The sequence below is a fragment of the Quercus suber genome, unplaced genomic scaffold (genome assembly GCF_002906115.3).
Source record: "Quercus suber isolate HL8 unplaced genomic scaffold, Cork oak 2.0 scaffold_190, whole genome shotgun sequence".
NCBI lineage: Eukaryota > Viridiplantae > Streptophyta > Magnoliopsida > Fagales > Fagaceae > Quercus > Quercus suber.
Window position 1 is genome coordinate 1000182 of NW_027069648.1, and position 15291 is coordinate 1015472.

A 15291-nucleotide genomic window follows, 5' to 3' on the forward strand; every position below is an offset into this window, starting at 1 on the left:
CCTTTCAGTTTGTTTTCACTACTTCAACCTCTTCTTCCGTGAGTTGTATTTTTTGTAGCCTCTCAATGAAATCTGAATCCATTCCATGTTTCCTTGGAGTTTCATAGTGCCTGAGCCCTGTGGAAAGAAAGACTCACCTAGAGTGAGAGAGAAGAGCTCCTACGTAGAGAGGAGAAGAAAGGAATCAACGAAGAAGGCTTTTTTAAAACATCTCCATACGTTAAAAACGTGAATGTATGCTCCAAATAAATCAAAGAGGTAGCCCCTAAATTCATCCATGCCTTTAATCTTTAAATTTGTTGACGTGCAATGAATCCACGAGAAAAAAACAAAAACTTTTTTTTTTTTTTTGGAATTATTACTAACTTATGACATCAGATTTATAATGAGTTTCAATTTGTTAGATAATTAGGATAAGATTTGAACTCTCTCTCAAAAAAAAAAAGGATAAGATTTGAACTTATAACATTAATTTCATGATATTAGTTATTACCATGAGGCTAAGTGTCATAAGAAAGGTGGTCGATACCGTACCGGTACCGGCCATACCGGCTGCATACCGGTATCGAAACATCAACGTTTCGTACTGGTTTAAATACCGGCCGTACCGGCCAATTTCGGGCAATACCGGCTGGTACCGGGCGTACCGGCCGGTACAGAAAACAGTTTTTTTTTTTTTTTAAGTTTTGTAATTTTTAAATTTTTTTTAGAACAGAATGGTAACTTATTTGTATTAACTTATTAGTATTATTTGTTTTCTTAGTATGCAATGATAACTTTTAAGTTTTCTATTTTTTATATTGTGTTTTTTTCTTTTTCTTTTAATTGATACTAAAGTATAAAACCATGAATAATTAGTTCTGAATTGAGGAAATGTTTTATGGTAAGCTTTTATATTTATTATAATATATATACACACACATACATATATATATATATATATATTTATTTATTTATTTATAAATATAAAAAATAGCGGTAAACCCGAAACGGTACACCGGTATTGACCGGTATCCGAAATATATCGTACCGTTGGGCAAACCGGTACAGCCTCCGGTACGGTATTGACTCCCTTGGTCATAAGGTAGAATTACACCCTGAATTTTTTTTTTGCCACTTAGTCCCAACCAACAACTCTATACTCATACAAAGAAATCAACCAATAATTTGTGTAGCTTAGAATGCACAACACACAAATTATAGAACATTCTTAATTTTTTTACTTCACGACAATGTATGTACAAAGGATAATAGGGCTTTTTTTACGCAAAATACTCACTTGGGACAGGCGTTAGACATAAATGAGAGCTGAGATGGGGGATCTGGGGTGGCACGAATGAAAATGGAGAAGAGAAGGATGAGAGTTTAGTTTTGTAAAGAGACAAAAACAAGCAAAACTTGATGTCGTTAGTGTGCGAGTTAATATAAAAATAAAGGATAATAATAAAATAATAGGACAGAAAGCTAAGTAATCATGTAAATAAACACAGTTATTGTAGCTAACTTCTATATTTATACAGCAATACACTATTTGATGCGGGTGGGTCAATTTTAGGTCATATTGTGCAAATTTTACAATTTTTTCTAATAAGACTTACAAAATATACATGAAAACACAATTTTTCCACACAATAGTGAGAACACATTATGTTTTATTTCCCCCTCTAAACCTTGCTATTGACACCCCTAGTCATATAGCTAAGGGAGCATATTTTGTTTCATACACGTTGTTAACACCCCTCAGCAGTATTCAAGATTCTTGTAGGAAATAATTGTCAATTTCAATCACTTGGGTAATTGCCCTTTTGCCCTTGGGCTTGTTGCACCTATATGAGAACTAACTTTGGGACATAACTTCTTGATGTCTTCGAGCCTCTTTGTATTGCCAACACACTAACAAGGCTAACAAACCTAGCAACCCAAGCACATGCCTAACAACTTAGTCTTGAGTCTCCTGACCCATTGCATAGGGACTGAATCTTGTCAATGCCACCTTCCAATCCAAATCTACGTACATATATAGCCCACATCAACATCACCACCAATATGCAATGCTTTGCCAAGCAAATCACAACTTAAAAGTCTTAAGCCCGTCTAAGAGGGACAACATAACTTGATGCTATCCAAAACACCTTTCTCAGCCCACGACATGCGTTTCTCACAGTCAAGGTTTTGTGTGGTTAGTATGGAGGTAAGGTGCTATCTTCTGCTGTCAAACGTAGTTGATCAAGGGATTTGATATTAGGTCCCATATTAATTTGACTACAAATTACTTAATCAATCACTAAAACCACTAAAAATAAAGGGAATTCATCTACTAAAAGACTGAACCCTAACTCAAAAAAGTGTTTCGTGTATGTGTATGTGTCGGCGAATACTTTCTCGTTGACAGATGATGGTGTTGGAAAAGTAAATGAAACACAGTGGAAAAATAATGGATCTACTTCATTCACAATTGATAACATGCACTATATAAGTTTTAGAATATAGAATAAGAGAGTGTACCTTGGTATGGTGAATTTCAAAACCAAAGATCAGAAGTTCTTAGGAACACTTTCAATCTTTATTCCAATTCCACTAATCCCCAAGATGTGTGGTCTCTCAATCAGTTATATGTGTATGTACTAGAGAGAATGAGAGAGTGTGCAACACCTACACACAAACCGTTTCATACTCTTACTTAATTCTCTATATTTTTCTTCTTATAACTGATTATCTAATTGGGCTAGCCTTTTAGGCCTTTCCAATTGGGCTTTAATATGTGGCTTGGAGTGGGACCAAAAGGAAACAAACAAGACACTAGTTCCAATAGGCCTTGGGCTTTTCTGTCAACTCTTGAAAAATCCAAAGTTACCATTAATTATATTTAATATCATTATATAAATATAATTGCACTCTAAGCCTTATTAATAAATCATATCCTAAGACTTTATTGTACATGCAACCCCTTCATAAAATATTCGTAATAATACAAAGTCATGAATGACGACTGTCACTTTGGAGATTATTACATCTTAATCCTTGAGTACCTGATTTAATATTTTTAAGTTATTCATCATATATTTATGAAATCCAATTTCATAAATATATACTTTAGTAATTTCTTACCAAAGTAGTTAGGCCTAATTCTTTGAATAACAAATCCATTAAACTCATTTCAAGGGAATATTTTGTATCTCCGTTAAGAGACTATGAATTCCATCTTGAGAATAAATGTTCCATCAACACTAAATGTGGCTGCCCAACATACTGAAATTTTGACCGTTACTTTAGATCTCGCTCCTAATATATCAAAATAACCTACACTTCATGATCATGTCCATTATTCTTTTATTATTAAGAGTTCATGTAAATATAAGTCGTGAGATTTATTATTCATTGACAGTCATTAGAAGAATAATAAATCTCACAGCGCTCCAGTTCAATATGTCTTAAAGTTTAATATGTCTTAACTCTTAATACATATCAACATATCAACTAGAAGTCACCACTTCCATGATCAAGACAAATCATCTTAGTTAATATGTTATAGTCTTCACAAATGAAACATCCAATTTCATCACCGACTACAAATTAAATTCTGAGTTTACAAAAAACTTGTGATTTATATCTTCTGTGACTTTTCACATAAATCACATACTATGCATCTCATTGGCTATATGAAAATGTCCAAATATTCATGTTACCATTATTTCAGATAATAATAAAACAACTTTATTAATTACAATATTAAGTCATACATCATGTCATACATAATATAATACATAGCATCATGCAATAAGATTTAAGGGCACTGATCCTAACAAATAGAAAAGATGCTACCCTAGATTTATTCAATGCCATAATTAGCTTATATAGTTTGGTTAGATATTGCTATTGATCATATTAATCTATGAAAAATTCTTGAGAGGTTCGCTAACCCAATCCACTCTTAAGTATATTTTTTTCTATACCAGAGTTGTTGTAATACACATTAAAAGTATGCTTCTTCTATACCAGAGTTGCTGTAAAACACATTGAAAAAAAGGATAAAATTTTATATTTTTTGGTGGTTGGCTTGTTAAAATAGAACACGAAGAGAGAGAGAGAGAGAGAGAGAGAGAGTTGTGCTATTTTTTATTGGGCCTAAACCCTGACTAACCCCTGGCTCGTATATAAATTTCCTCTCACTTGTTTATCCGTCATCAAAGAAAAAAAAAACTTGTCTCCCTCCTGTTACTCTTGTGTGAACCCTTTAGGTGGAATTTGATTGATGGAAAACTAGTCTTAGTCAAATTGGCTGGCACCTACCTAAGAAGCTGTTTTCACGCGTCTCATTTATTGAGGCAATGAGGTAACTTGTTGAAAACTAATTATGAGTTAGCACAGTTTCTCAAAAAAAAAATACATTGACACCTCCTAAACCTCGAGATAGTAGCCATTTCATGAGAAATTATGTAATGCACTTGGAGGACCATGTTAGCAATGCCTAACGGTCCTCCAAACTAATAATTTAAAGCCATATGTTTGAATAATATCTACTCACAATTCTAGTCATAATTCTTTCTCCAAAAAAAAAAAAATTCTAGTCATAATTTCCTTAAAAAATACACATCACGGTAAATAGCAGTCTCTAGCGTCTTTCCACCGCCCCAGAAAAATTCTGGCAACCCAAGATCGACCCAAACAGCTATACCACACCAATAAAGTTTTGGCCACCCAAACTCCCCTCTCCAACCTGAACCTGAAATTTTTTTTTTTTTTAATTAATGGTGGCTTGCCTTTGTCAGGGGCGTAGCTAGAAATTTTTAATTGGGGGGGCCGAGGAAATTTTATCATATTGATTTGCAATTAAAAAAAAATACAAAGTATGACATGTATACATATATACATGTCTTCTTGCATTAGTTTTAGAAAAAAACATTAAATTTAATCAAAATTAGACTACATTTATAAGAAATTTTATTTATAGAAATTAAATATAACAAAGTCACTATAAGCAACCATAAAATAAACAGTATTTAAATTCAACCAAATTAGACTACTATGGTCAAAAATAAATTCAAAATCAATTTCATTCATCCCAACTAAATTCAAAATCAATTTCATTCCCACTAGTAGTCTAATATTGTACCCTCATAGTCTCTGACTCTCTCTTCTCTATGATAATAATTCCCACACCAGTACAACATAGGTTTTGAATAGTTATGGGACATGGCCTCACTCAAGAAAAAAAAAAAGTGAGATATGGTTGACATATCTTAGAGAAGGAAAGGAAAAGTCAAAAAGATGAAAAGTAGGAATTTGGGGTGGGGCATATTTATGGCTACGAATTGGAGGAGGGGCCAGGTTTTTCTCATAGGGGGGCCAGCTCTTAAATGAGAGAGTGTGAGATGTATTTGTTCCTACTATTATAGAGGTTTTAAAAAAATTTTGGGGGGCCATGGCCCCCTCAATGCATAACGTGCCTCCGCCCCTGGGCCCTTTGTAATCTTGCAATTGGGAGCCGTGTAAGATAATGGTGATTCCAAAATTAGGAATTTTAGTACTTGTATCAGTAGGCTTATTCAAACAAACAAAGCATTTAAAAAAATCTAACCAACCCAAATGCATTCTCCTTGGAGAACTACAGAAATAGAAATGGCAACTATCTGGACCCACCCCTCCTTCTCTATGTGTCGCCATCGTCCATGACGATGAGGGTGTTGAACTCAATCTTATGAAACCTGAGGAACACCCCGATGTTGTCGACGGTGCTAAGCCCACAACTGATCAAGGACGGTCTCAAATTTATGCCAAGAGTGGGTTTTGGTTTGCTGGAAATTTCACTGTGAATTTTTTATTTTTTACTTTCTCAATATGACTAGGAATGTGAGTAGATATTACTCAAACATATGGAATTAAACTATTTAGCTTAGAGGACCACTGAGCAATATGGTCCTTCATGTGCACTGAATCATTTCTCTCATTTTACCCTGAACTTTTATTTTGGCTATTTTAAATTTTTAATACCTAAACTTTACACGTGCCAAATAACTGCATATGTTTGTCTCCCTGTCCAATACTAACGTCCTACTCTAATTCACGTGACATGCACGGGTAAAAAACATTTTCCAAAGGCAATGCCAAGTTTGCAACCGATTGAGAGAGAGAGAGAATCAAATAGGACATCACAGCTTTAAGTTTTAAGATACAGGGGAGTGAGAACCAGTTTCAAAACAAAACTATAAATATTAAAATAATATATTAAAAAAACAGTGAACAGGACATCATACCTTTTAACTCGTAAAGAATTTCCCTATCATCTTTAGAATATTTTCTCAATAACCTTTTTGATAAATTAGGGCCACAGCTCTAAGACCATTAGATGCCTTTTCTCTCTCATTCATTTTGGTATTGTTAATTATTGGAAAGTACAAATACAACATTACTCTTCATCCTTTTGAGAATTTTAGAAGAGAAGATGGCTACAAGACCCATAACAGCCAAAACTAAACGCAATGAGAGAAAATATAAGACTGCGGTTTCAAATTTTCAACTAGGAATTTAAGATGGCAAGGAAGCCGGCCCACTTTCTTCGGATGGAAGAGGCCAAGGAGAAAGACGCATGCCGAGTCCAAATCTTTTGTCTCACTTTTCTTGCTCCACTCTATATTCTATCAATAAAAACTTGCCACATATTCACCTAATTAATTAAATACTACCATGAATTAATAATGGTAATATTAATAAGTCAATAATGGTAGTATATAATGGTAGTATTTAATTAATTATGTGAATATGTGACAAATTTTTATTTGTGGAATATAGAATGGAGTAAGAAAAGTGAAACTGAAGATTTGGAAAAGTTAAGACACTGGAATGTTCTGCACTTTTCTTCCTCCACTCTATATTCCATTAATAAAAACTTACCACATGTTCACCTAATTAATTAAATACTACCATGAATTAATAATGGTAATATTAATAAGTCAATAATTGTAGTATTTAATTAATTAAGTAAATATATGGCAAATTTTTATTTGTGGAATATAGAATGGAGTAAAAAAGTGAAACATAAAATTTGAAAAAGTTAAAGACACTGGAATGTTCGGGTTTGTTAATTAAATGGGTTGGACTTCCTTTCAGCTGGTTTATACGGGTTGGGTTTTGGACCCACCTCCACCTCCACGTTCAACAAGCCTCTATGCTTTTACAAAGGAAAATATCTTCTTCTACCTTAGGCTAAAAGGCCCAAAACCAAGCTCATGGGCTGATCAGATTTTAACAAAATAAGCCTCATCTTATTTTTTAAATAATAAAATCCCCTGTTAACGTAATTTAACTTTATGATGCTCAAATAATCACTTAAAGAGTCGATGTTAGACATGCTTTTTTTTACATAATATAATTTGCTGTTCCTATTCCTTATAGTTGCAATTTAATTTTTATTATCATGTTATATCTATTATTTCTTGTCTTGTTACATGATTTATTTTTAGCCCATCATGCCATAAAAATTACCACTTGATTGAGTTGATGTAATAAAAATGAATAATAATTTTGTGTCCATCAAATAATTAATTAAGTATTGAATAGCTCTTACTTATTTAGTTAAAATCAAAAAACATATTGTGGTGTCTCACACATTTTCACTACGTAATCCGTTTTTGATGGAATGTAAACTATTTTCTATTTATGGATTATTTCATGAAAAAGGATTTATATTTATTGTTTTATTTTCTCATTAAAAAAATATATACAATAAGTAGAAACTCCTACATTTTTCAGTACTCATGATTTTCAAGACAAACTTTCAAAACAATGAATTTTCTAAAAACATTTCTAGAGAGGCGTTATGTGCCAGTGTCCACAAAAATATGCTTATATAATAATAATAATAATAATAAATTAGGCATTTGGGTGATGAAATAAGCTATATCATCAATACAACCTATTTTTCTTTTCTTTTTAAAATTTTTCTTGTTAAACCGCTAACTCTGTTGCCCGTTGGAGTGGGCTTTTCTTTTCTATTATTATCACAACTCTTTGTAGCTTGAGCTGGGTTAAATGTTTTGGACTACTTTGCAAGCAATTTGTGTCTGGGCTTTTTATTTTTTTGGACCATTTATATAATTTGTGTGGGCGGTCCACATTTTCCCCCATAAATCTGTTTCCACTTGCCACTGCTTACTTGTAAAGGTTTCATCTGTACTAAAATTCAACGATGGAGATGGAAATGAAGCACTCGGTATCAGCAGGATTTTAAAACAAAACCAGACCTGTTACTTAAGTCCTCGCCTTGAACATATGGTTTGTTTTAATTTAACACAAATAAATTGGAAAGTTCTTGCATGTGATCTAGAAAGTGCGGCAAAAATATACAACCTGCCAATAGAAATTCAAATGACACAAAATAACAACTCTTGTTAATCATCTAATTCTCTCCACCAGATAGGACCTGATAATCAACAACTCAAATTCAAATAACATCTAAATTACGAAATTAAATTATACCTGAGGACATAGGAAGTTGGCAGGAATTATTTTCTTTTTACACGAGAAAAAAAAATGGACAGGTTTCGCTTTCTAGATCAAAAGAGTTTGACTAATTCATCACAAAGTGTGAAATCCATTAGAACTCTGAATATCCCTATGCTACATTCAAAGCAACCTTTCCCTCAGCAATCATGGGGTAATCTTTTCTTTTCCCCAATTTTCACAATGCTATTTTCGTCTGTTTTTGAATAATTTGTTGCTCTGCTCTAAGTGTGTGAGTGTTATCTAAGTCCACTGAGGAAAGACTTTTTATTTTTGTATTGTTATTGTTATTTTGGTCTTGTTTGGTATAAGTGTTCAAACAATAGTTTTTAGTGTTTAAACACTAAAAACTGTGGGGCAAAAAAAAAAAAAAAAAAGAGCATATTTGGTTGGAGTGTTTACCTAGAACTGTTTAAACACTATATTTAGAAAATTCTTGTGGACGCCCAATTTTCCCGCCCCTCTGTTGCTTCAAGAGGGGGGGAGGTGTCATCGTTTGTCGCACATTGGATCCTTGGCAACGTGACTCGTGTGTGATTGTGTATCTAGAGTGGGGTGTGTGTATGTGAGTCCTTTTTTTTATTTTTTTTTTATTTTAAGAGTCGCCACCAACCATTTGTTTTGTATTAAGTGTGATTGGTTACCTAGAAGTCTAATTTATTTTAAGTTACCTAATTAGCTAAACCAAAATTTAAAAGATCCATTAATTGAGGTAAACAAAAAGTCTTTGAACCAAAGATTTTTAGACTCGGAAGTTTGGTTACATATAGGGAAGATGTTAGGCATCCCACAACGTCTATCCAAAGATAGTACCTTATTTTAATTTATTCCCAATGTAAACTTTTTACAAAGAAATTGAATACTTGATATTTTGATTTTTTGAAAGGGTTTTTACAAACAATATACGCATATACATGTGAGTAAGTATTTATATATAATATTCATGTGAATAATAACTCCATCAAATTATACAAATAGAACATGTAGAATATACATAAGTAACATGTGATAAGACATATACGTGCACTATACAATAACATGTTAGTATTTATTTATTATGTAACTAGCATGTGAATACTAACTATACATAAACAAGCGCAAAGAAATGAAAAGGGAGAGTTGGAAATGAAATCTCCGTGGTACCACATATGTTATTGACAAATTGTGCTTGACAGCTATATTTGGTGCTCTCATGCCTTAGCATGTGGTAGCAGTGTAGTCCTGTAGTTTTCCTTACATGAGTTGAAGTGATCTCCGGGCATGAGGTCGTGTGAGTTTTGTGTATCCCAACTGGTAACCAAAGTTAGAAAGGGTTGTAAGTGTGAGATTGTGTATCGATAAAAAATCTTATGGCGGAGGAACTTGAAAAAATGTGGAGTAAGCTTTCGTTTACAGAGGCGGAAGACGAAGATATATCTCTTGGAAGCAACTGCACTAAAGCTGCAAGGGCTATAGGAAGGAACTGTGTGGTAATGAAGGTACACATCACTAGAAGTGTAAGTCTGGATGCGTTGAGGAAGAACATGCGAATGTTATGGAAAACCAACAAGGGAGTTCAGATTTCGGAAATTGAGGATGACCTCTTTCTTGTAGAGTTTGGCAATGGAAAGGACAAACAGAAGATATTAGATATATGTCCATGGAGTTTTGAATAGCAGTTAGTCCTCATGCAAGAGTTCGAGGGAGATCAGATTCCTAAGGATATTGTCATGAAGTGGGCGCCTTTCTGGATTCAAATCTTCAACCTTCTGCTAAAGAGCAGAACCAAGGAAGCAAGCTGGATGATTGGATCAAAGATAGGGGAGGTTTTGGAAGTCGATGTACCGGATTCAGGGGTGCAATGGAGCAAGTTTCTACGAGTACGAGTCCGTATGGATGTCACAAAAAAATTGATCCGAGGAAAGAAAATAAATATCGAGGGTGGAGAGAGCAAATGGGTGTTTTTCAAGTTTGAGAGACTACCTAATTTCTACTATGGTTGTGGGTTGCTAAACCATGCCATTAAGGACTGTCCTGAAGGGTGGGCTGAGAAGAGCAAGTTGGAAGAAAGTAATAAGCAATACGGAGCTTGGTTGAGAGGGGACCCGTGGAGGAAGAATGGTTGGGATTTAGCTCAAGGTGGATCAGGGAAAGGGTTCGTCGCACGTTCAACGCCCGCCGGTGATTTCTTGAAAAAGCAATCGGAGTTGACCGGAATGGAAGACACAGGTGAAGGAAAGGAAGGAGATCACGTGCAGTTGATCCCAAACATAAAACAAAATATTCCATGGGAGAAAGTTCATTGTCAGAGGAGCAAAGGGGTGAGGGAGATGGCTTACACGAATTGGGTATAGTCAAGGGAGGACCAGGAAAGTGTGAAGAGAGGGTAGCCCAAAGTAGTGAAAAAGCATTGGGCTTGCAAGGATCCCAGGTTGTAAAAGAAGTAGAGATGCAGTGGGAAGCCTTCGAGGCACCAAAAGGCGAGCCAAAAGTCGAATTCAATTAGGCGCCAAGTTCTCCCGCTACGATCGCTGAGGTGAAGGAGGGTGAGTCCAAGCTCGCGCTGGACCCACTGGCTATGACGTATGATCCAATAGTGGGCTAGGTTACGGAAAAGTTAGGCCCATCAAGCAAACATTGGAAAAGGCTGGCAAGGGGTGAAAAATCAAGTGAGTCCGTGATATCATTAAGCCCAATCAAACAAAAAAGGGAAGGTCCAACTCCTTTGTTTGAACTTGATCCCAATGTATTAGAGCTGAAACGCAGGAGAGGAAAAACCAAAACGAAAGAAGAAACAAAGAATGAACAAACGGTTGGCGGAGTGGCGGTGGCTGCAGTGCAGCACCGCCGAGCCCAATGACGCTCCTAGCGTGGACTTGCCGGGGTTTGGGGTCGACCTTGGCAGTTCGTATACTCACTGACGAGGTGAAGGCGACAGACCCAACGCTGGTTTTCCTAGCTGAAACGAAAGCTGGTGTAAAGCGTATCAAAGGTATTCAGCGGAAACTTGAGTATTCCTAGGGGATTATTGTTCCAAGCGATGGTCGGAGCGGCGGATTAGCTTTATTGTGGAAGGAAGGGATTGATATTTCATTCAAGAGTTGTTCGAACTCCCATATAGATGTGGTAGTTCATGGGTCGTCTTCCTCGGAGGATTGGTGTGGGACTGGGTTTTACGGACACCCCGATGCTACAAAGAGGTACATTTCTTGGCAACTCCTTGACTCTCTTTATGGTCAATATAAATTGCTCTGGGTTGTTTTTGGAGATTTTAATGAAATTATGTATTCAAATGAGAAATTGGGTGGTGCGAAGAGGGAGGCAAAGCAGATGGAGGTTTTTAGAGATAGCTTAAATAGATGTGGTTTAGTTGATCTGGGGTTTGTGGGGTAGAAATTCACATGGTGTAACGGAAGATATGGTGAAAGTAGAACAAAACTTAGGCTTGATAGGATGGTGGCCACTGAAGACTGGGTGAGGCGTTTCCCTGAGGCGAGAGTTTTTCACTGTGCTATGTCTATTTCGGACCATTGTCTTCTTAAAATGAGCCTAAACAAAGGGAGGAAGCGGGTGAAGCCAAAGAAGAGGTTCATGTTTGAGGCTATGTGGACAAGGGATAACAGATGCAGAGAGGTGGTTGAGATGGCTTGGGATTCGATTAGTGGGAATACAGGACTTGAACTTGCAGATAGACTGAGGAGGTGTAAGGAAAACCTTCAGGGATGGAATTGGCGTGAGTTTGGGAATGTGAAGCACACTATCAAGCAGAAGCAAGAGAAACTCCAACACTTGGAGTCTTTAAACAGCCTCCATGACAAGGCAGAGGAGATCCAGAAATTGAAAACTGATATCAACGAGGCACTAACTAAGGAGGAGATTATGTGGAGTCAGAGGTCAAGAGCTATGTGGATCAAATGGGGGGATCGTAATATGAAGTTTTTTCATGCTACTGCTAGTCAAAGACGGAAGAGAAATAGCATATTGGATTTAAAGGATTCAAGTGGAATATGGCAGGAAGACCCAAGGAGTGTTGAAGGTATTATTTTAGGCTATTTTGCCTCCATTTTTAAATCAAACCAGCCATCAAATTTTGAAGCAAGCCTTAGTGCTATAAAGCCTAAAGTGACCTCGACCATGAATGCATCCCTGACTGCTGAATTTAGAGCTGAGGAGATTTGGAATGCCCTTCACCAGATGCACCCAACAAAGTCTCCAGGCCCAGACGGGATGTCCCCAATTTTCTACCAAAAGTATTGGGATTTAGTAGGGCCAAAAGTCACTGAATGTGTTTTAAAAACCCTCAATTCGGGTGTGATGCCTAGTGGACTCAATGAAACATTCATCTACCTCATTCCAAAGGTTAAATCTCCCCAACAAATCACTGAGTACCGCCCTATCAGTCTTTGCAATGTGAGTTATAAAATAATCTCCAAAGTTCTTGCGAATCGATTGAAAAAAATTCCTGCAGAAGTGGTTATCGAGTCCCAAAGTGCCTTTGTTCCGGGAAGGCTGATTTCAGACAATGTAATGGTGGCTTTTGAAACCATGCACTGCATAAATGGAAGGAGAAAAGGTAAAGATCCGTTGATGGCCCTAAAGCTAGATATGAGTAAAGCTTACGATAGGGTGGAATTGCAGTATTTGGAAGTTATTATGCGAAGATTGGGGTTCAGTGAGAGATGGATCTCTCTTATGTTGATGTTTATTAGCATTGTCACTTATTCGGTCTTAATCAATGGAGAGGCCAAAGGTAGTATTGTTCCATCGAGGGGGTTAAGGCAAGGAGACCCAATCTCTCCCTATCTATTCTTGTTATGTGCCGAGGGGCTTTCTGCCATGTTAAGGAAAGAAGAAGAGTAAGGATATATCCGGGGAGTTGCTGTATGCAAAGGTGCTCCACAAATATCTCACCTATTTTTTGCAGATGATAGCATTGTTTTTTGCCGAGCAACAATGAATGAGGGCAGTAGGGTGCTTAAAGTGCTAGAGGCATATGAAGCCGAATCGGGGCAGCAACTAAACAAGGAAAAAACTTCCTTATTTTTCAGCAAGAATACCAAGCGAGAAACCCAAGACCAAGTGAAGCATATTTTCAGGGCTCATGTTATCCAACACCATGAAAAGTATCTTGGCTTGCCTCCTTTAGTAGGAAAAGGCAAAAGAAAGGCTTTTAATCGCATTAAGGACCAAGTGGGGAGGAAGATTGCCGGATGGAAGGGTAGATTGCTATCAAGTGCGGGAAGGGAAATTCTAATCAAAGCGGTGGCCCAAGCAACCCCTACGTACACAATGAGTTGCTTCAAGCTTCCGGACTCGCTTTGCAAAGACTTAAACTCTATGATGAGCAACTTTTGGTGGGGGCAGAAAAATAAAGAGAGGAAATTGGCGTGGGTTGCATGGGAGAAGCTTTGTACGCCAAAGGAGGAAGGTGGTTTGGGTTTTAGGGACCTTAAAGCGTTTAATCTTGCCCTCCTAGCAAAACAAGGGTGGAGAATCCAACAGAACACCAACTCTCTAGCCCATAAGGTTCTTAAGGCGAAGTATTTCGCGGATAGAACCTTTAAGGAAGCTCAATTAGGAAGGGGACCATCCTATATTTGGTGAAGCATTATGGCAGCCAAGGAGATTGTGGAGATGGGGTCCACGTGGCTTATTGGAAATGGAGAGCACGTCGACATTTGGAAGGATAGGTGGATACCCACTCCGGATTCCTTCAAACTAGTCAGTCCGAAGGTCCATTTAGATTCTGATAAGGTGGCCTGCCTGCTGGATGCTACTACAGGGTCGTGGGATGTTGATAAAGTGAGACACTCCTTCCTTCCTTATGAAGCCGAGGCTATTCTTGGGATATCCATTAGCCCTCGCTGCTTGAATGACTCATTAATCTGGGCATGGACCAAAAATGGCAAATTCTCGGTTAAAAGTGCATATAAGGTGGCCCAAAAATGGTTGAAAGGGCGTAGCACTAAGGTGGATGGGGGGGGGGGATCCTCTGACAGATCCCGGATGCAATCTCTTTGGAAAATGATTTGGAATCTAAAATGTCCGAACAAGATTAAACAATTTATGTGGCGCTCTTGCAGAAATATTCTTCCTACAAAACAATGTTTAAAGTCTAGAGGAATAAGCATTGAAGACTGTTGTGACCAATGTGGCTCAAGTGAGTCCTCGGGGCATGTGTTGTGGGGCTGTAAGTTTGCATCAGAGGTGTGGAGTGAATCAAGACTAAAATTACCTTCCTTTCCCATTCAGATGCAGGAGTTTATTGAAGTTGTTTGGGAGATCAAGGAGAGAAAGCCTGACATTGACTGGGAGTCCTTTGCTGTCACGGCATGGAGCTTGTGGAATCATAGGAATGCAGTCAAGCATGGAGAGAAGTGTAAAACAGCAGCCAGAATTACAAAGGAAATAGCAGACTATTTGAAAGAAATCAAGCACGAAAATCTCATCCCCAGTAGGCCTCCAGATGTTTCCGTCCCTCATTGGTCCCCTCCTAGAAATGGCTGGTACAAAGTTAATGCAGATGGTGCAGTATTTAAAGATATTGGATGCTGTGGTGTTGGGATTGTTATTAGAAATGATGAAGGTCTTTTGATGGGGGCTTTGAGCAAATGGGTCAAACTGCCTCTGAAAGCTTTGGAGTCAGAAGCTCGGGCTGTGTAAGAGGGAGTTTTGCTGGCTTGGGACTTGGGGCTGAGGGAGATTGAGATTGAAAGTGATTCGCTGGTGGTGGTTTCTGCTTTGCTGAACTCGGATGCTGTTCCATGGGCCATATCCAAAGTAATTGAAGGTGTTTTGCTGAGTCTTCGCTGC

The 15291-nt window shown here is 37.2% G+C and overlaps 1 protein-coding gene across 1 annotated transcript; it reads left to right on the forward strand.

Annotated features, from left to right (window-relative positions):
• Positions 1-13431: 13431 nt before the first annotated feature.
• On the forward strand, positions 13432-14082 carry LOC112007304 (uncharacterized mitochondrial protein AtMg00310-like). The gene has a single exon (XM_024039638.1). The coding sequence runs from the start codon at positions 13432-13434 to the stop codon at positions 14080-14082; it is 651 nt and encodes a 216-aa protein (XP_023895406.1).
• Positions 14083-15291: the final 1209 nt, after the last annotated feature.

Coding starts and splice junctions, on each gene's coding strand:
- LOC112007304 (XM_024039638.1), top strand. CDS start 13,432: ATGAATGAGGGCAGTAGGGTGCTTAAAGTGCTAGAGGCATATGAAGCC.